The sequence below is a fragment of the Oncorhynchus masou genome, chromosome 22 (genome assembly GCF_036934945.1).
Source record: "Oncorhynchus masou masou isolate Uvic2021 chromosome 22, UVic_Omas_1.1, whole genome shotgun sequence".
NCBI classification, from domain to species: Eukaryota; Metazoa; Chordata; class Actinopteri; order Salmoniformes; family Salmonidae; genus Oncorhynchus; species Oncorhynchus masou.
This window is the reverse complement of record NC_088233.1, coordinates 22,447,808-22,468,823: the sequence shown is the minus strand read 5'-3', so window position 1 is coordinate 22,468,823 and position 21,016 is coordinate 22,447,808. Positions and strand designations below refer to the sequence as shown.

General features: G+C 44.0%; 2 protein-coding genes across 5 annotated transcripts in view; one reads left to right on the top strand and one right to left on the bottom strand.

Moving 5' to 3' along the window:
- Positions 1-6,375, top strand: part of LOC135509196 (pleckstrin homology domain-containing family G member 7-like) — a 41,273-nt gene extending 34,898 nt beyond the window's left edge. For 2 of the 3 annotated variants that reach the window (XM_064929645.1, XM_064929646.1), the window contains 5 exons: positions 1,024-1,111; positions 1,240-1,319; positions 1,411-1,564; positions 4,734-4,831; positions 5,875-6,375. In XM_064929645.1, coding sequence (XP_064785717.1) covers positions 1,024-1,111; positions 1,240-1,319; positions 1,411-1,564; positions 4,734-4,831; positions 5,875-5,988 — 534 coding nt within the window. In that variant the 3' untranslated portion in view covers positions 5,989-6,375. The remainder of the gene's footprint in view (positions 1-1,023; positions 1,112-1,239; positions 1,320-1,410; positions 1,565-4,733; positions 4,832-5,874) is intronic. The other variant, XM_064929647.1, reaches the window with a different exon arrangement.
- Positions 6,367-21,016, bottom strand: part of LOC135509195 (early endosome antigen 1-like) — a 42,977-nt gene continuing 28,327 nt past the window's right edge. For both annotated transcript variants that reach the window (XM_064929643.1, XM_064929644.1), the window contains 13 exons: positions 17,332-17,487; positions 16,984-17,123; positions 16,396-16,726; positions 15,966-16,067; positions 15,562-15,756; positions 15,306-15,488; positions 14,499-14,684; positions 14,059-14,190; positions 13,659-13,844; positions 13,199-13,437; positions 12,495-12,615; positions 11,922-12,020; positions 6,367-11,643 (listed from right to left, as the gene is read on the bottom strand). In XM_064929643.1, coding sequence (XP_064785715.1) covers positions 11,521-11,643; positions 11,922-12,020; positions 12,495-12,615; positions 13,199-13,437; positions 13,659-13,844; positions 14,059-14,190; positions 14,499-14,684; positions 15,306-15,488; positions 15,562-15,756; positions 15,966-16,067; positions 16,396-16,726; positions 16,984-17,123; positions 17,332-17,487 — 2,193 coding nt within the window. In that variant the 3' untranslated portion in view covers positions 6,367-11,520. The remainder of the gene's footprint in view (positions 11,644-11,921; positions 12,021-12,494; positions 12,616-13,198; positions 13,438-13,658; positions 13,845-14,058; positions 14,191-14,498; positions 14,685-15,305; positions 15,489-15,561; positions 15,757-15,965; positions 16,068-16,395; positions 16,727-16,983; positions 17,124-17,331; positions 17,488-21,016) is intronic.

The following is a 21,016-nucleotide window of genomic DNA, read 5'->3' as shown; positions in this document are numbered from 1 at the left end:
CTGGCAAATCATACCAATATTTCCTCCAAACACCAGCTTCTCGGGCAATATCACTTTTATACAACAGGTTACCAACATATTCAAATAATGATTGACATATTTTCATTAAAAACGTTATTGTGATGAATTTGTTCATACAATTTCATCCTTCCACAAGATATAGTCCCAAAACAAATCTAGGGTTGCTACCCAAGCCATCTGCTTGTTGGTTCTATTGGTTTGGTTGCCAGAGACGTTCAGTCGTTCAGTCTTTTTGTTCTGAATCTATGGACGTCGTTTGTTCTAAATGTTCCATTGCCATACTGGCTGGCAACGTTCTTATCCCTTGCTTTCTAGCTAGCCAACTACAGCTAACTTACAGTCATGTCAAAAAGCCAGAATAACAGCAAAGTAGCTGCATTTGCATTTGTTTAAGGTGTTTTCTAGTGAGATTTATTTAGATACATCCATAACAATAAGCTAATGAGACACAATTTTGCCTGGCATGTGCTCTCTCGTAAATACAATGTTGTTCAGAGGAGCTAGCCAACAACATAGCTAACACAATCACTTCAAACTGAAGCTGTAAAAACTGAAATCTCTCTCATCCCAACACGTTCATTACTATGGGACAGCTGGAGATCAAATTTGAATCTTGAAACAATGTTGCAAATGTCGGACACACAGGCGGCAAGGTTTACACAAATCTCTGCTGTTGAAAACTACATGTTAGTCTCAAAGAAATGGGAGATAATGTCTTGATGGTTTTTATAGTGGAGGTCAAGTATATAAGTTGCCTGGCTGGGCTGATGAGACAGTGGATTGCTCATTCAGATGGAACAGAGTAAATAGGCATTTTAAAGTCATAGATTTAGCCGGTGGTAACTTATGCAATATATACAGGCTGGAATGCGCTTTTAACCAATCAGCATTCAGGATTAGACCCACCGTTGTATACACTGACACCACATACAGTATGAACTTATAAGAACGCAAACAAATTTCCCACAACATAACCACAGCCCTTCATTTGGCTACAAACAGAATCTGAAGCATCTCCTAAAGTCTGCCTCCCTCGAAAACCTCATCTCTCATCGGAGCCTACTGCACAAGGGAAAACTAGTGCTTACAGGTCAGTGACATCAGTGACATACAGAGTAATTAGACCAGACTAATTAAAATAGTTTGTACTGTAGTTTGTACTGTAGTTCCACATGTTTTTGCATATTTTAGCCATGTCATCTCTATATGTGATTCTAGAGAATGGCAAGCTGCAGAATGTGTACCTGTTTCTGTTTGACGAGTTCCTCCTCATCACCAAGATCAAGAGGAACAAAAAGGTGCTACCAATATCTGATTTGTTGCATATACTTATACTCCTTATTTCCTTACTTACTTCCGAATTCTCTCTTTCTCCCTCTCCCCCACCAGAAATCCACAGGTCCTGAACAGAGTCCCCACCGTCCACCTCAGAACCAGGAGTTGGACCAGTTGCTGAAGGAGGGCTGTACCTTCACCGTCCTGGATCAGCCCGTCTCGCTGGACCGCCTCCAGCTCAAGAACATAGACCAACTCAACGCAGCAGGTGGGGAAGGATCAACACCTCAATGATACTGTGTCTTCGGAAAGTATTCAGACCCCTTGACTTTTTCAAAAAAGAAAATCAGGCTACCGCCTGAAATTTACCATGGGAAGTTTAGCCCTGGAATTTGGGGGAATTTTACTTAAATTCATCAAAAAGTTATCTTATAACACTGAACCTTTTTTGTGGGATACACATAAGGCACACAACTACACTGGCTGAGCCAAGGACTACATGCTTTCTGGTAAGTTTTGATTACAATACTGGGTGGGGTGAATATATTTTATATGACATACATGATTAGTAGCCTACAGCAGAGGGTTTAAATAATGTCTAACTTGTTAACAGTTTCTGCTAGTTAGTTTTTGCTACCTTGTTGTTTTTAGCTTGCTAACTGAGTGTTAATTCACCTGTTTCCATACATGTTTCATTTTAAAACATGTAAATTTATCTTATAAAGGAGTAGTTTAATCTAACTGCTTAACTAATTATCTGTACATGGAATTGTATTTGTGTTTTTTTTACTCATTTTTTTCTAATCTTTACAGGAAAATGTCATGGGCACTATCTGATGTGTGGAGACATTTCGCTGCAGCTAATGTAGAAGGAAAAGCTGTGTACATTTGCAAATACTGTGCCAAATCATATGTGAAGAAGGCAACAAAGATGCAGAATTATCTGGCCAAGTGCATAAAGGTCCCTCCGCACTCACAACAAGCAACCTCTGACAAAAGTCCTTCTACTTCTACTCGAGGTGAAAAGGATTAATCAGACACCTTATCGATAGCAACAGCTCATGGTCCTCCTGGAACCAGAAGTATTGTTTTGACTCAATGGAGGAACGTAGTCAGAGAAATGCTGATGAATGTCTTGCTCGAGCTGTGTATGGAACTGGTTCACCTCTGATGATCACAGCAATGTGTACTGGAAGAGATTTCTGAATGTTCTTCGCCCAGCATACACCCCTCCAACCAGACATGCTTTATCTACTCATTTGCTGGATGTAGAGTTCAACAGAGTTCAAGTGAAGGTCAAGCAAATCATAGAGAAAGCAGACTGTATTGCAATCATCTCTGATGGGTGGTCGAATGTTTGTGGGCAAGGAGTAATTAACTACATCATCTCCATCCCCAAACAGTATTCTACAAGAGCACAGACGCAAGGGACAACAGACACACCGGTCTCTACATTGCAGATGAGCTGAAGGCAGTTATCAATGACCTTGGAGCACAGAAGGTATTTGCACTGGTGACAGACAATGCTGCGAACATGATGGTTGCTTGGTCTAAAGTGGAGGAGTCCAGCCCTCACATCACACCCATTGGCTGTGCTGCTCATGCATTGAATCTGCCTCTCAAGGACATCATGCCACTGAAAACAATGGATACACTCTACAAGAGAGCCAAAGAAATGGTTAGGTATGTGAAAGGTCATCAAGTTATAGCAGCAATCTACCTCACCAAGCAAAGTGAGAAGAATAAGAGCACCACATTGAAGCATCCCAGCAACACTCGTTAGGGTGGTGTTATCATCATGTTTGACAGTCTCCTGGAGGGGAAGGAATCGCTCCAAGAAATGGCCACATCACAGTCTGCTAATATGAACACCCCCATCAATAGGATCCTCCTGGATGATGTATTTTGGGAGTGGTAAGCAGCCTGAAACTCCTGAAACCTATAGCAGTAGCCATTGCACAGATTGGCCATCCTGTCTGATGTTCAGACTTTGCTTGCAAATGTAAGAGAAGAAATCCGAACTGCCTTGCCCACTTCACTGTTGTTCCAAGCAGAGGAAACTACAGTTCTGAAATACATCAAAAAGCGTTAAGACTTCTGGCTGAAGCCCATACACGCCGCAGAGTACATGTTGGACCCCAAGTATGCTGGCAAGAGCATCCTATCTGGTGCAGAGATCAACAATGCCTATGGTGTCATCACTACTGTTTCTCTCCAACTTGGCCTGGATGAGGGCAAGGTTCTTGGCAGTTTGGCAAAGTACACTTCTAAGCAAGGGCTTTGGGATAGAGATGCAATATGGCAGTCGTGCCAACATATCTCATCAGCCACCTGGTGGAAGGGACTTGTGGATCTGAGGTTCTTTCCTCTGTTGCCTCCATCATCCTCCAAATCCCACCAACATCAGCCACCTCAGAGTGCAAGTGGTCCTTGTTGAACACACACACCAAAGCACGCAACAGGCTGACCAATACAAGGGTTGAGAAATTGGTGGCCATCAGGGCAAATTTGAGGCTTTTTGAGCCTGACAATGAGCCATCCTCAACAAGGTTGGAAAGTGACAGTGAAGATGAGGCCTCAGATTCTAATGTTCAAGAGGTGGACATTGATGAGGTCCAGGGAGAAGATATTGAAGCCTGAGAGGAAGACAACCAAAGCTTTAGTTTCTAGACTATCATTTTACAGATGTATGTTGAAAACGTTTTTGGGAGATGCGATGGATCAATGGGGATCATTCAATATTCCCTTTCTGTTGATGTTCAGTGAAATCATCACATGTGAAGAGTCAACTCATTTAAAGTTCAATTTGTAACATTTCTTTTCTATTGGAAGGATTAAATCAATTGCAATTATGTCTACTTATGAGTAAAATGGTAACATGTTGTTTCTGTCTCCATATGATATGTTAAATATATCCAATGCAAAAAACATTACGTTTAAATGGTATTAATTTGCATATATTCCCACGGAAAGTTTCCACCTCTGAATATTCCCCAAAATGTGCAACCCTACACACACACATGGATTTTGTATTGTAGACATGTGGTATTGGTGGAGTAGGGGCCTGAGGGCACACACACAGTGGGTTGTGAAATCTGTGAATGTATTATGTTTTTAAAATTGTGTACCTGCCTTAATTTTGCTGGACCCCAGGTAAAGTAGGCAGCAGCTAATGGGGATCCATAATAAATACAAATCGAGATTGCAGTATCAGTCCTGAGTTGTTTGTTCAGTACTTTCTTTTGTACTACTGTGTCGTTAATGAATATAAACCAGTTCTTGTTTATGAACAAAATGGAAGCAAACGGGCTAAAACAGGAAGGGACCAACTGAGCATATCCAACAACAAATGCTTGTTTTCATTTTCTGTTAGAATTGTTTTGTTGCTACGTTTTCAACGGTGTGCACTAAAGAATGTTTTATCCTTCTCTTCTCAGCTTCAGGACTACCCCAATCCTTCATCATCATGCACCAGAACCGCTACCAGCAGTGTATCGCTGCCTTCATCCTACAAGCTCCAACCGAGGCCGTCAAGGTACAGTAAGAGCAGTCTGACTTGACATTAAACACACTGTGCGTGTTGCAGAACAAACAAAAACACTTTGGACAGCAATGTTTTTACAGTGAGAATTGGATTGCATACCATTTTCTTGTTCATGTGCAGGTGGGTGCTTATAATTGTACCATGGTGACTGGCAACATTCCGTTGGCATAACAATAGCCTGATAACATCGCAGGGCATCACATAACATGATATACCACATAACAGTGGTATCTTATGTAAGACATGGATCTATCAATAGCAGGAAACTCCCATCTCAGTATTCTCATAGCAGAATCAAAGGTTATACATTTTTAGATGTGTTGGTGGTTGATAACTGGCATATACATTCCTGTGTTATATCATTCATCACCATGTTTCATGATAAAATTCATTGTTCAGCTATTTACAGTCTATATCTGTCTGGGATGAACAAACATACTTATTGCTATCCCCCCAGAAATCAAGTGACTCACTCCAGCTAGTGTTGGGTCATCGTTAGACTACACTAGCAGAGAAGTAACTTTTTTTCCACTGTCCTGATAGTTTATTCCAGTACTTTCAGAGTCACCTTGCTCTCTGATACTTCTAGGTTAGGTGGAATTTCCTTTATTACTGGGCATGAGTTAGCAGAGTATTGTCATGGTACCCTGAATGTGAAGTTAATTTAAAGTGCATTTTACAAACGTCACAACACACTTTACATGATTAAAAGGGAAGTACAAAACAATGTGGGAAGAAGGGGGGGGGGACAATAACAACAATAAAACCAGGGGAGCAACTTTCACTGGGGACATGTCCCCCCCCCCCCCCCCACACACATTCTGAAATTGCATTTTGACCCACCGTTTTATCATTGGAATGTGATACAAAACAGTGTGACACTGTGCTTTAGGACCATGCAGACTCCTCCTAGCGGTCGGGTAGGCTGTTTGAAGTGTTTATCGGATAAAAAATAAGTTCTAAAACCAAATTTGCACCCCTGATAAAAACCAACAATATCAACCATAACAATACAAATGTGTGTGTGTTTTCAGAGGGTGTGGATGTCAGAGATAGAGGGTGCTGTGGCGACGCTGCTGAGACTGTATTCCCAGCAGCCTCCCCGGGTGAAGAGCACCTCACTGTGGCTAGAGTCCTCCCAGATTTGAGCAGTACCACTTTCGCTACTAGAACAGACGACCACAAACACCGCTACTGGTGCCTGAACCATAGCATAACTATAACTATCATGCACTGTGGTCCCTCCCAACCCCTTGTAATAACTTTTGTAAAATGAATGTTTGCTTTTAAAGTGTATTGCGGTACCATAATAGATTACAATACAATTTTGAAAATGAGAAGATGACTGTTCTGCATTGCTGATGTGTACATGTGTTTTGAGCACACATTCACTTAAACTGTAGAAATGTGTCTGTGGCAAACAATGCAACATACAATCATAACATCACCCCAGTGTGTTTCAAAACATGATACATCACACATACTCTAGTTTAACACACTGGTATAAACAGACACTGACCACCAAGGAAAATAGAAACAACTCATTTTATTTACTCTTAATCGTGATGGATTTTTTTATACAATAAATGGTACATCTTGGACATAAAATATCATGATTCTTTCTTTCCTTCATCACACACACATGTTCCTCCTTCCAGTTCGGGTACAGTTCAAGACAGAAGTTTACATACACTTAGGTTGGAGTCATTAAAACTTGTTTTTCAACCACTCCACAAATTTCTTGTTAACTAACTATAGTTTTGGCAAGTCCGTTAGGACATCTACATTGTGCATGACACAAGTAATTTTTCCAACAATTGTTTACAGATTATTTCACTTATAATTCAGTGGGTCAGAAGTTTACATACACTAAGTTGACTGTGCCTTTAAACAGCTTGGGAAATTCCAGAAAATGGTGTTATGGCTTTAAAGCTTCTGATAGGCTAATTGACATCATTTGAGTCAATTGGAGGTGTACCTGTGGATGTATTTCAAGGCCTACCTTCAAATGCCTCGTTGCTTGACATCATGGGAAAACCAAAAGAAATCAGCCAAACTCTCAGAAAAAAAACTGTAGAAATCCACAAGTCTGGTTCATCCTTAGGAGCCATTTCCAAACGCCTGAAGGTACCACGTTCATCTGTACAAACAATAGTACGCAAGTATAAACACCATAGGACCACGCAGCCGTCATACCTCTCAGGAAGGAGACGTATTCTGTCTCCTAAATGAACATACTTTGGTGGGAAAAGTGCAAATCAATCCCAGAACAACAGCAAAGGACCTTGTGAAGATGCTGGAGGAAACGGGTACAAAAGTATCTATATCCACATAACCTGAAAGGCCGTTCAGCAAGGAAGAAGCCACTGCTCCAAACCCGCCATAAAAAAGCCAGACTACAGTTTGCAACTGCACATGGGGACCAAGATCGTACTTTTTGGAGAAATGTCCTCTGATCTGATGAAACAAAAATTATGTTTGGAGGAAAAAGGGGGAGGCTTGCAAGCCGAAGAACACCATCCCAATCGTGAAGCACAGGGGTGGCAACATCATGTTGTGGGGGTGCTTTTCTGCAGGAGGGACTGGTGCACTTCACAAAATAGATGGCATCATGAGGAAAGAAAATTATGTGGATATATTGAAGCGACATCAGTCAGGAAGTTAAAGCATGGTCGCAAATGGGTCTTCCAAATGGACAATGACCCCAAGCACACTTCCAAAGTTGTGGCAAAATGGCTTAAGGAGAAACAAAGTCAAGGTATTGGAGTGGCCATCACAAAGCCCTGATCTCAATTCTGTCTAAAAATTATGGGTAGAATTGGAAAAGCGTGTGCGCGCAAGGAGGCCTACAAACCTGACTCAGTTACACCAGCTCTGTCAAGAGGAATGGGCCCAAATTCACCCAACTTATTGTGGGAAGCTTGTGGAAGGCTACCTGAAACGTTTGACCCAAGATAAACAATTTAAAGGCAATGCTACCAAATAGTAATTGAGTGTATGTAAACTTCTGACCCACTGAGAATGTGATGAAATAAATCTCTCTACTATTATTCTGACATTTCACATTCTTAAAATAAAGTGGTGATCCCAACTGACCTAAGACAGGGAATTTTTAAATTTTTAATAGGATTAAATGTCAGGAAATGTGAAAAAAACTCAGTTTAAATGTATTTGTCTAAGGTGTATGTAAACATCCGACCTCAACTGTAGTCTGTGGTGGCAGTGTTCCCGACTGTCACTGTGACAGAGAGCCTGACAAACAGGACGTTGACTTAAGGCACAACCACTACATATGGGCCTCTGTTACAATACTCCGGAAATGCATCCTTCCTACCTTCCTTGAAGTAGTCACAGATCTCAATTGGTTGGATAGGTGGGGGTCATAACCTTTTTCACCTATCCATCCACTTACAGTTCTGTGCTTACCTGAAGGAAATGAGTAAAGACATTCCTAGTATATGAACAGGACCATGGTATCCTCCAAAGTGGAGAAAGAAGAATGTGAACTATATAGCCAATCGATACATCATGCATGACGATGACCGACATCCACGTGAAACAAGACACAGATTAGTGTAGTAGTACCATGCACTAAAATGAATTCAGTAAGACAATTATGGATTTTTCTTTTACATTACAAGTGTTTTTTAACAATTTCTCTCTCCTTCATTTTCATCCATAAGAAAATTACAATTTTACAAAGATAATACAACAGCCAGGTATTAGTGTGTGATAATGTCATACAGTAAGATGGTAAACCCTACGGGGGGGGGGATTTGTTTCAGCCGAGCACTGAAATAACAGTTTCAACTAATTAATGTCTTAATGAGCAATTGATATGAACATGTGCTAGTGCTGGGCTGGAACAAAAGTCTGCACACCTTGTAGCTCTCTCCAGAACCAGGGTTGGTGACCATCGCTCAACTGTAGGGGTAGAATGGGGTGATAGTAAGTGGGGCAATACTTGTGTCTTCCTCACGGAGTGACACCATGGCACTGAGAGAGAGAGGTTGGGACTCAGACACTATCTGATGTGTGGACTCTTAACCCAGAGTATGATAAAAGCGGTGAAGCCTAAACCGCCAAACTCTTGGCCTTGACACCCATCGCAAGCTGGGGAACTTGATCTGTATGGACAGGCCAGCAGAGAATGAATACTTTCGTGATCTTTCAGGTGAACCATAGTACTATCTATATGCCTGTGTCAATTGAGGTAGACGATACCAAACCAATGTAATGCAGAGATGGATACTAACACATGAGACTACTTGATCAAAGTGACCTGGTTCACTGTAGCTCAGTTAGTAGAGCATGTCACTTGTAACGCCAGGGTAGTGGGTTCGATTCCCAGGGCCACCCATATACGTAAAATATGTGCACAAATGGTTAAGTTGCTTTGGAAAAGTGTCTGCTAAATGGCATATAGATTCTCTGGAGGAAGGACTGTTATAGAGAGAGTAAAGGATGTTTAGCTCGCCGGACACAGGCAGATTGCTAGCCAGACAGCAAACCAGAACCCAGACAGCTAACCACTCCACACAAACAAGTCACTCACAAAATTTTAATACAATCATGTACTGCAGATTGACCAGACAATGCAGGAGCAGTTCAATCAGTATTAAGAGCTTGTCAGAAAGAAAATAAGAATACTTGAATGAGGATGACATTTTTGACAGTGTTATCAGTTCTATTTGACTGGTGGTAAAGAGTTTGCAGTTAGTGTAAATCAACATTGACACGTCCAAGTGACGTAGAGCGAAGGTTTTAACAGCCACCATGCATACTATAGAGCAGCGGTTCCCAACCATCTCCATTTCGGGGACCACTAAATAACCGCCAAAAGCTCGAGGCCCACCATCCGCGAATCAGTAAATTGCACAATGTACATGGGACAATGTAAAAAAATTAAATAAAAAAAAGGTACATATTTCCAAATTTCAATGAACCTAAAAACCAATTTAAAATTGTAGAAATTCATATATAAAATATTGAAAGCTTTAAATGAGACAACTAAAAGATGTGCAACATGAAAATAGTCCCATTTACATTGTGTAATTTATTGAAGGTCCATCCAAAGTCAAACCAACTTTTCCATGGTCGCACACCGGCCGGCTGAAGCTAATTGGCGAAGAAGTTGGCTAGCTTGCCAGCTAGTCTAGGCCATAAGACCTGGTTCGACTGTTTCAAGTCATCTAGAAGGGTGAGTGACTATAAGTGTGTACGGTTTAGGCATAGTGAAAGTACAAAGGCTTCCCACGTTCGAACACACAGATAGATAGGACACACACACACACGAGACATATCAAAGCACGCCTCCAAGACACAAATCTTATTCACAGTTGCATTTCCTTATGAGGAGAACTGAAACAGAGGCTAAATCAGGAGGTTCAGTCCCCCTTTAATACTCCCAACTATTATTATAGAAAGAAATTTAGAATACAAATTAAATAACACAGTACCCTGGTGGTCCACGGACCAAAGATTAAACCACTGTAGAGGTGCTGTATAGACAGACAACACTGCCACCCGACACACACACACACACATCATTCCTAAAACACCACAAACACGCACGCACACACACACACAAAGATCCACGCAGACAGTTATTGCTTCAAAGCAGAGCATACACAGCTCCTGCAGTAAGTAGTCATGATGTTGAATGGGATACAGGCGACAGAAACCACCACACGCAACCACGTGGATCACATCACGTCTGCAATCAATGACAAAAATCACCACCACAAGCAGTTGTTTGCAAGAGATCAACGACGGTGCAAAACAAAGTCTTCATTACGTTTAGTAGAAAAATGAGCAGCATTGCAAAAAAAAATCTGATGTACATTATAAATGCCAGCCATGTTCAAGCATGTCTGAATTTATGATAAAAATGTAGGACTTTAAAAGTAAAAAACTCAAAGCTTTCAGCTAGATTTAAAAAGTAATTGAGATTAAATTAAGGTAAAGAAAAATCCAAGCTTTCCATTTTGCCTAATATCCTACCATCTCAGGACATTTGGACTACTCCACATGGACATTCTTTGGTCATTAACAAAATACTTATCCTAAAACAAACAGAACCACTGCTTTCAACCCTTTAACCTAACTCTATATCCTTCTGTTAAAACAACTTAACCTGTTCGGTATTTAACCTCTTTCTTCCACCTGCCTTCACAACCCTTCTAGACCCAACGTATACTTAGTCAACCCCCTCGTCTTCCTAAACGTTAAAAAGATGCTAACGATGCCAAACCAAGATGGCCGCCATCCAAGCTAGACATGTAGAGTAAAGATGGATAGTGCTGTTGAGCTCTCTCCGTTACCACTCTCTGACCAACCAGCCGGCCTCGTAAGTGGCAAAGGCACTATACAGATTTGGCCCATCCCATCCCATAGCTCTGGCTTGTCTGCTGTGCTTCTTCCATCATATTCCCATCTTGTGTGACACCGAGGCCCCAGCTACCCCCCTTACTAAGACCACTGGCCCTGGCCCATTCAGTGACTGTGGCCCCTTCTTCTGCACTCCCATCCAATCAGCACAGTAGGTCTGATTGGTTCCAATGGTCCATGAAGTCAGAGAGACAGGTGTTGATTTCTGAGTCCGTTTGTAAGAATGGTCACGTAGGAAACGATGAGACATGCTGTCACTGGCGGGGCCAGGAGGCCGAGAGAGAGAGGTGTCAACCCTGGAGATCTTCGAAGCACGTCTCACACACCCGCACAGGCTTCTTGGAGGAGGGTGTGAGAGCGTTCTTGGCAGAGCACTCTGCACAGAAGATGTTGCCACAGTGTCTGCAGTGGTGCTGTGTGGGGGTGGGGGGGAGAGAGTAGAGAGACAGAGCCAGTTAGGAAGATGGGCAGGACAGCCTGACTGTCCTGATGATGTAACACTTTTTACAACTCCTTTGCGTCACCACCTCCTTCACCATGGTCGTGTTCATTAGGAAACAAACAGAAGAAGATGGACTGGCTCTACCTGAATTTGTAAAATAACACACATTTTCCATTGCAAAACATTTGAAAAGGTTTTCTGAGCATGTACACAACCCAGATGAACAGACTGACATGCAACACAACTCACTTTCCTGATGGCGAGAGAGAAGCCCTTCCCACAGGCCATGCAGTTCTGTACCTCGTGGTCCTCCGCCCACTTCCTGGTAAGAGACTGTGACTGCTTTATCTACAGATGGGGACAGGGAGAGAGCGGGGTTAAACCATATACATTCACACTGGAAAACCAGCTCCACTGCACATCTGCACCTATACAAACAGGCATGTAAACACTAACACACACAGCTCTATTGACTTTAAGTACCCATTAAACAAGTCCTAAAGAGTTCTAACTAGCAGAGCTGTGCAGGATATTTTGACACGTCCACAGCTTAACAATTAAATGAGATTAGTAAATTATGTAATAATGGGTCATCAGACTATAGTGGCTCTACGGCTGTGGACTGTTGAGACTAATACATTTGGACCCCAGGAAGAGTAGCTGCTGCCTTGGCAACAGCTAATGGGGATCCTAATAAAATACATGTAGACTGGTGTATGTGTACTGTTGTATTGCCTAGTTCAGCGACAGGTCACATAGAGCGATGCAACTGAAGACACAATACACGTGTCTAACATGGCGTTATGTGTCCTGCATTGTTACCTGTAGTGACTGGTTTTCTCTGCCCAGCTCCTGCATGGCAGCAGTTGTATCATCCAGTTTTCTACGCATCTCCACCACTTTGGACTGCAGTTTCTCCATCTCCCCCTCACCCTTCACACACCTGAAACACAACCATTACACAGTCACAATGGTGAAAGGCTAAAAGCTACCATAAGAGGAGAGAGAAAGAAAGGATAGAGTGAGAAAAAGAGAGAAAACAACTCTAAAAGCACTAACCACCTCCAACGCATCATCTGCTGCATTACAAACTATTAAGTACATGTTTTAAGTATTCCAAAATGTCTGTTACTATGTTACTGTTACTAGTATGCCTGCGCGGTTGCCTCACTGTGGATGGACCTGCCCTGAGCGCAATGACAACCATGTACCGTGGAAACAAGGTAAAGTAAACGTTATTAAACTGGAACCTAGTTGTTGTGTCATTTTAAGCAAAACAAAACTACTGGAAATCAGTTCTCTCTGACACCTTGCTGGATAGGCTATCAGCCAATGTGCTCTTTCCCACGCTGTTTGGGAAGGGTCCGTAAGTAAGCATTTTACTGTTTACGAAGCATGTGACAAATACATTTTGATTTGAAAGACATCCATGAGGGGAGATCTAGGTGATTTCTAGCTACATTATAGTTTCTGGTAAAACCACAACATTAGCGGTAGCAATTCTGAAGACAACTTCACACACTCACCTCTCCAGAAGCGCGCGCCTCTCGTCCTGGTTGTTCTGCACGGTGGCCTCGAGCACAGCGATCTCACCCCGCAGTTCATCAGTCTGCTTCTCCAGTTCGCCACAGCGCCGCTGGCTGCCCTGCCACTCCCTCTTCAGCGTGGCCACATTCTCGTTGAGCGCCGTCACCTGCAGGCCCAGCCGCGCCTCTGCCTCCTCTCCCCGCTTCGCCTGTTCCTCCCGGACTTTACGTTCTGACGCCTGGGGAGGAGGAAGCGGGAAAGAGATGACAAGGTATTTAGAAGTTTAGAGGAGAAAAGCCACACCTACAGGAGATCTACAAATCATCAGAGTGATGATACCTAAAAGACATTACTGAAACACAGCAAATAGCACTTCAATGTCAAACATCACATGTAGCTGCTTTAATAAGTGTTAATGCCCTCTGGAATGTTAGTAGGTAGGTAAACAACTAAGCGTACCAGCTGGGCCTGGATCTCCTGGACCCCCACCCGAGACTTCTCCTCTCTCTGGGTAACACTGTCCCTGGTGACCTGGTGCAGGGTTTTCTCCTGCTCCAGGGCTGCCTGCACCTCCTCCACATGGCCCTGCACCTCCAGCTTCTGCTGGATCAACAACTGCTTGGCCTCCCCAAGCTCCTTCAACTCCTGGGGGGGAGAAGAGAAGGGGTGTGGTGGATAGGTGTAAGCAATATGATGGAATTGTCAAACTTTTGCTGACACCTATCCAATCATTGCAGATCTACAGTAGTACCTAGGGGATAGGGGTTGATATGGAATTCAGTTGGTTCAATTCCGAATCAACCCCTCCATCTTCTACTCAATGGACCCCTCGTAAATATCTGAATAAGGAGGGTCTCACCTTCGCACTCCTCTCCCCAAGTGCCTTCAGCTCAGAACCCAGTCTGGTTGTGTCCTTCTCTAGGGCAGCCTTAGTCTGGTTCAGCTCCTTCACTCTGCGCCTCTCCTTCTGCAGCTCCTCCTGGGTCACACCCTGTGTGTGTGGGGGGGTTACAGCATGAGGAGAACAACCATACAACACACACCCTAAGTCCCATTAGGGAAGGAGACAGGTCTGATATGGATCAAAGTCCCCAAATATCATGACAATTTACAACAACTACAACAAGAGATTCATTAGACAAATCCAATCGGGACACCCCCCAGTCAGACATACAGTCGGAGTCTTCGCTCCTGGCTCTTATCAAGTATCAAGGATGAGTTTAGCCTTTTAGATCATAATGAACCCGATTATCTGGACAGGAAACTCAGATGCTGTTTGAACACGACCCTGGGTATGACCTGATTTTTCTGCAGCTCTTTGAGGGCTGTCTCCTGCTGGCCCAGCCTCTGGTCCCGTTTGGCAAGCTCCTGCTTCAGGGAGGTCCGGGCAGCCTCCACTTCCTGGACATGCCCCTCCAGACCAGTCAGCTGGGTCCGGTTAGCAGCCAACTCCTCCTGGGACAGGGTCAGCCTCTCCTCAGACGCCTGGACAGAGTACACACAGGCTTGGGTCACATACAGCACACAGTTCATACAAACATAGCCAACAGGCTCAGGTCACATACTTGTGTTTGCATTCCATACTTGCAAACTAGATTAGCATTATGTAAAAAGTTTAAAATGCTATGATTTGCATGATCCTACACCTATGGTGTCCTGGTAGTTGGTTAGGCAGACACTAGTGTCTGATGTTGATGATCAATTTGGGGCGGCAGGGTAGCCTAGTGGTTAGAGAGTTGGACTAGTAACTGGAAGGTTGCAAGTTCAAACCCCTGAGGTGACAAGGTACAAATCTGTCGTTCTGCCCCTGAACAGGCAGTTAACCTGTTCCTAGGCCGTGATTGAAAATAAGAATTTGTTCTTAACTGACTTGCCTAGTTAAATAAAGGTATATATATATTTCCATGCGGTCTGATTCTGGTATCTCCATTGAACTACCTTGGTCTTCTCACATATATTCTTCATTCGCACAAAATGTCTCTCCTCATACAATTAATATTATTGTCCAACTGCCATTGACCCGGTCCTGCATCCATAGAAATATAATTGGATGAGGATGTCCATTCTAGTAATTCCATTTCTATGCCTGCATGTTCATCCACTCACCGCGAGGTCCTGTCTGAGAGATGACACCTCTGACTCCTTGCCGTAGTAGTCAGACTGCATCTTGGCCAGACCCTCCTGACTCTGCTCTAGGGCCTTCTGCAGCTCAGTTGTTCTGATCCTCTCAGAACTCAGCTCCTGGCCCAGGCCTGACACCTGCTCCTTCAGACGACCCTCCTCCTCAGCCTGGAATACACACATTTAGTCCAAAACATGGAGATGCATGGAATTAAGTGTGTGTGTGTGTGTGTCTTCTTACCTTCCTGGCATGTGCTCCTTGCAGCTCGCTCACTTGGCTCTCCAGTTTCTTATTTTCCTGGTTGAAGGACCCCTGGGCTGTCTTCAGCTGTGTCTGCAGCTGTTGCACCCCCTTCTCCTTCTCTTTCAGGGCCTCCTGGGTCTCGTTGTGCTGCTCTGTTAATACAGTCAGCTGCATCTTCAACCCTTTCTCTGCCTGCCAGTCAGACGCAAAATGAAACCTTTTGTGAGAGCATGGACAATCAGGCCTGTGTCGTGTTCATTAGGGCACACCATAGCAAAATATTTAGTGTGTTTCATATTGGACTAATTCAAGTAGTCCCTCCTTGTTTCATTCAGTTTTTTTCTTCTTTCATTTTGTTCCTAATGAATAGGAGCCTGTATTCATGTCTATGGGCTGCTTACCTCTCTGATATTCTCCAGCTGCCCTTTGACCTCTGCAATCTCCTTGGTGGTGGCCTTTGTGGCCTTCAGCAGCTCCTGTCTGGCCATCTCATGGGACTTCTCCTGAAACATTTTCACATATGTACTGTTGGATTTGACCTAGTCTAAACTAATATAGTTTTGGTGATAATACTGACACCAACACCAATTCGAGAAAAACAGGGCCCCTATTCATAAAGGATCTCAGAGTAAGAGTGCTGATCTTCGATCTGGTCCCCCCTATCCATGCAATCTTATTCATTTTGATCTAAAAGGCAAAACTGATCCGAGATGAGCATTCCCACTCTGGAACCCTTAATGAATACGGGCCCAAGAAGCTACCGGAACCCTTTATGTTGCAGTCTGTACCTCCCACATCGAGGTCAAGCACGCTACACCACACTAAACCCACCTTCTCCTCCAAGACTATCTTGCTGCTCTTCCTCTCCTTGTCCAATTGGCTCTGGCTCTCCTTCAGGGCCTTGGAGGCTTTAGCCAGACCGTCGTTGGCTGCTGCCAGCTCTTTCCACTGGGCCTCCTTCTCCTGCATGGCCTTCTGGAGGTCTCCAGCCAAACCCTGGGCTTTTCTATCCAGCTCGGCCTGCCGCACCTGCCCCTCCTGGGCTCGCTTGTCCAGGCTGGCCTGGAGGGAGGTCTTCTCCTGCTCACAGCGCTCCAGCTGCTGCCGCGTGTCGCTCAGGGAGTCAGTCTTTCTCTTCAGCTCCTCCTGTAACACAGCAGCCCTGAGAGAAGCAGAGACCAGTCACAAAGAGTACTGGATGTGGATCAATGACCAACAAAAAGGAAATAAGCTTGGTTTATTGTCAGTAGCCAGAACCATACTTAATTTATATTCAGGTGAACAGCTTATAGACTGTTGCTGCAATAGTCATTTTATTTGTTGACAAGAGATGGTATGTTGAACTTTGACCTTGTCATTGTGTCCGTCGGAATGGTAACCTGACTGCGACAGCATGAAAAAGCTCTATTTAGTTCTTACCCGGCCTTCTCAGTCTCTAATAGACGACCCAGCTCCTTCAGTTTTCCCTTGACCTCTGACCCCTGCTTCTGGAGCTTCTGCACTTCCTGCTGAGTCTGCTCCCTGGCCGCCCTCAACTCCACCCCCTCCGCCTCCGCTTTCTGTCACACAAAACGGACATTTCAGAGACATCACAGTGACTCCCAGTCTCTACTGCAAACCTGATACCAAGATGTGGGTATGAGCTAAAACCTAGTTCATATCGTAAGAAACAAAAATCTGCATGCAAAAATGTATGAAATGTGTTAAGGTAATACACACAGTGCCTCCCCCAGGAACTCCACGTGTAAGCGCGTGCATGTAACTGACCTTGGCCCGTCCCCCCAGTTGCTCTATGCACTGTTCTGAAGTCAGTAGTTTGTCTTTGACCTCCTTCAAACTGGCCTCCAGCTGGCCACACTGCTCATGTCTCTCTTGCAGCCTCCGGCCCTGCTCCTCTACACATGCCTGGCTCTTATTCAGCTCCTATAAGGACAGGAGAGATGAGGCATTACTAGGAATTCTCTAAAAGTGCATCCTTCCAACCTTACTTCGTTCCTTGACGTAATCATTGACTAGATATGATTGGACATGTGAACACAAGGGCTCATCTCATGACTTTCCCCTGTACTGTCATGAAGTAATCACTGATTACTTCGAGGGAGGGATATTGTTATCCATGTCGGCACCAACGATGTTAGAATGAAACAGTCAGAGGTCACCAAGTGCAACATAGCTTCAGCGTGTAAATCAGCTAGAAAGATGTGTCGGCATCGAGTAATTGTCTCTGGCGCCCTCCCAGTTAGGGGGAGTGATGAGCTCTACAGCAGAGTCTCACAACTCAATCGCTGGTTGAAAACTGTTTTCTGCCCCTCCCAAAAGATAGAGGGCCAATTATCTACAAATTCTGGGACTCACCCACAAACAGGACCAAGCCTGGACTGCTGAGGAGAGACAGACTCCATCCTAGCTGGAGGGGTGCTCTCATCTTATCTATGAACATAGACAGGGCTCTAACTCCCCTAGCTCCACAATGAAATAGGGTGCAGGGCAGGCAGCAGGCTGTTAGCCAGCATAGTAGAGTCTGCCACTAGCACAGTCAGTGTAGTCAGCTCAGCTATCCCCATTGAGACCGTGTCTGTGCCTCGATCTAGGTTGGGCAAAACTAAACATGGCGGTGTTCGCCTTATCAATCTCATTAGAATAAAGACCTCCATTCCTGTCATTATTGAAAGAGGTTGTGATATCTCACATCTCAAAATAGGGCTACTTAATGTTAGATCCCTCACTTCCAAGGCAGTTATAGTCAATGAAATAATCACTGATCATAATCTTGATGTGATTGGCCTGACTGGAACATGGCTGAAGCCTGATTAATTTGGTGTTAAACGAGGCCTCTCTTTCTGGTTGCACTAGTGACCATGTCCCCTGCGCATCCCGCAAAGGCGGAGGTATTGCTAACACTTATGATCGCAAATTTCAATTTACAAAAAAAAAGACGACGTTTTTGTCTTTTGAGCTTCTAGTCATGAAATCTATGCATCCTACTCAATCACTTTCTATAGCTACTGTTTACAGGCCTCCTGGGCCATATACAGCATTCCTCACTGAGTTCCCTGAATTCCTATCGGACCTTGTAGTCATGGCTGATGTTATTCCAATTTTTGGTCACTTTAATATTCACATGGAAAAGTCCACAGACCCACTCCAAAAGGCTTTCAGAGCCATCATCGACTCAGTGGGTTTTGTCCAACATGTCTAAGGACCTACTCACTGCCACAGTCATACTCTGGACCTAGTTTTGTCCCGTGGAATAAATGTTGTGGATCTCAATGTTTTTCCTCATAATCCTGGACTATCGGACCACCATTTTATTACATTTGCAATCGCAACAAATAATCTGCTCAGACGCCAACCAAGGATCATCAAAATCCGTGCTATAAATTCTAAGTCTACCCCAAAGATTCCTAGAAGCCCTTCCAGACTCCCTCCACATACCCAAGGACGTCAGAGTACAAAAATCAGTTAACCACCTGAGGAACTCAATTCAACCTTGCGAAATACCCTAGATGCAGTTGCACCCCTAAGAACATTTATCATAAGAAACTAGCTCCCTGGTATACAGAAAATACCCGAGTTCTGAAGCAAGCTTCCAGAGAATTGGAACGAAATGGCGCCACACCAAACTGGACTAGCTTACATTTACATTTACATCATTTAGCAGACGCTCTTATCCAGAGCGACTTACAAATTGGTGAATTCACCTTCTGACATCCAGTGGAACAGCCACTTTACAATAGTGCATCTAAATCATTAAGGGGGGGGGGTGAGAAGGATTACTTATCCTATCCTAGGTATTCCTTGAAGAGGTGGGGTTTCAGGTGTCTCCGGAAGGTGGTGATTGACTCCGCTGTCCTGGCGTCGTGAGGGAGTTTGTTCCACCATTGGGGGGCCAGAGCAGCGAACAGTTTTGACTGGGCTGAGCGGGAACTGTACTTCCTCAGTGGTAGGGAGGCGAGCAGGCCAGAGGTGGATGAACGCAGTGCCCTTGCTTGGGTGTAGGGCCTGATCAGAGCCTGGAGGTACTGCGGTGCCGTTCCCCTCACAGCTCCGTAGGCAAGCACCATGGTCTTGTAGCGGATGCGAGCTTCAACTGGAAGCCAGTGGAGAGAGCGGAGGAGCGGGGTGACGTGAGAGAACTTGGGAAGGTTGAATACCAGACGGGCTGCGGCGTTCTGGATGAGTTGTAGGGGTTTAATGGCACAGGCAGGGAGCCCAGCCAACAGCGAGTTGCAGTAATCCAGACGGGAGATGACAAGTGCCTGGATTAGGACCTGCGCCGCTTCCTGTGTGAGGCAGGGTCGTACTCTGCGGATGTTGTAGAGCATGAAAAGACAGTATCGAAGAGCCCTCACTGCTGCTTGATCATTCTATTTTTCCAACTTAATTGAGGAAAATAAGAAGAATCCAAAATGTATTTTTGATACGGTCGCAAAGTTAACTAAAAAGCAGCATTCCCCAAGAGAGGATAGCTTTCACTTCAGCAGTGATAAATTCATGAACTTCTTTGACGAAAACATCATGATCATTAGAAAGCAAATTACAGACTCCTCTTTAAATCTGCGTATTTCTCCAAAGCTCAGTTATCCTGAGTCTGCACAACACTGCCAGGACCTAGGATTAAGGGAGTCACTCAAGTGTTTTAGTACTATATCTCTTGACACATTGATGAAAATAATCATGGCCTCTAAACCTTCAAGCTGCATACTGGACCCTATTCCAACTAAACTACTGAAAAGAGCTGCATCCTGTGCTTGGCCCTCCTATGTTGAACATGATAATCTCTATCCACCGGATGTGTACCAATAAAGCCTCTCGAAAAAGCCAAACCTTGACCCAGAAAATGTTTTAAAAAATGATTGGCCTATATCGAATCCCTCATGCCTCTCAAAAATGTTAGAAAAAGCTGTTGCGCAAGCAGCTCACTGCCTTCCTGATGGCAAACAATGTACACCAAATTCTTCAGTCTGGTTTTAGACCCCATCATAGCACCTGAGACTTGACTTGTGAAGGTGGTAACTTTTAACGGCGTCGAACTGAGGCTCAGCATCTGTCCTCGTGCTTATAGACAGTGCTGCTTTTGATACCATCAATCACCACATTCTTTTGGAGATATTGGAAACCCAAATTGGTCTACACGGACAAGTTCTGGCCTGGTTTCGATCTTATCTGTCGGAAAGATATCAGTTTGTCTCTGCAGATGGTTTGTCCTCTGACAAATTTCAGTGTTCCTCAAGGCTCCTTTTTAGGACCACTATTGTTTTTACTATATATTTTACCTTTTGGTGATGTCATTCGGAAACATAATGTTAACTTTCACTGCTATGCAGACGACACACAACTATAAATTTCAATGAAACATTGTGAAGTCCCAAAATTGCCCTCCCTAGAAGTCTGTGTTTCAGACATAAGGAAGTGGATGGCAGCAAATGCTCTACTTTTTTGACAAAACAGA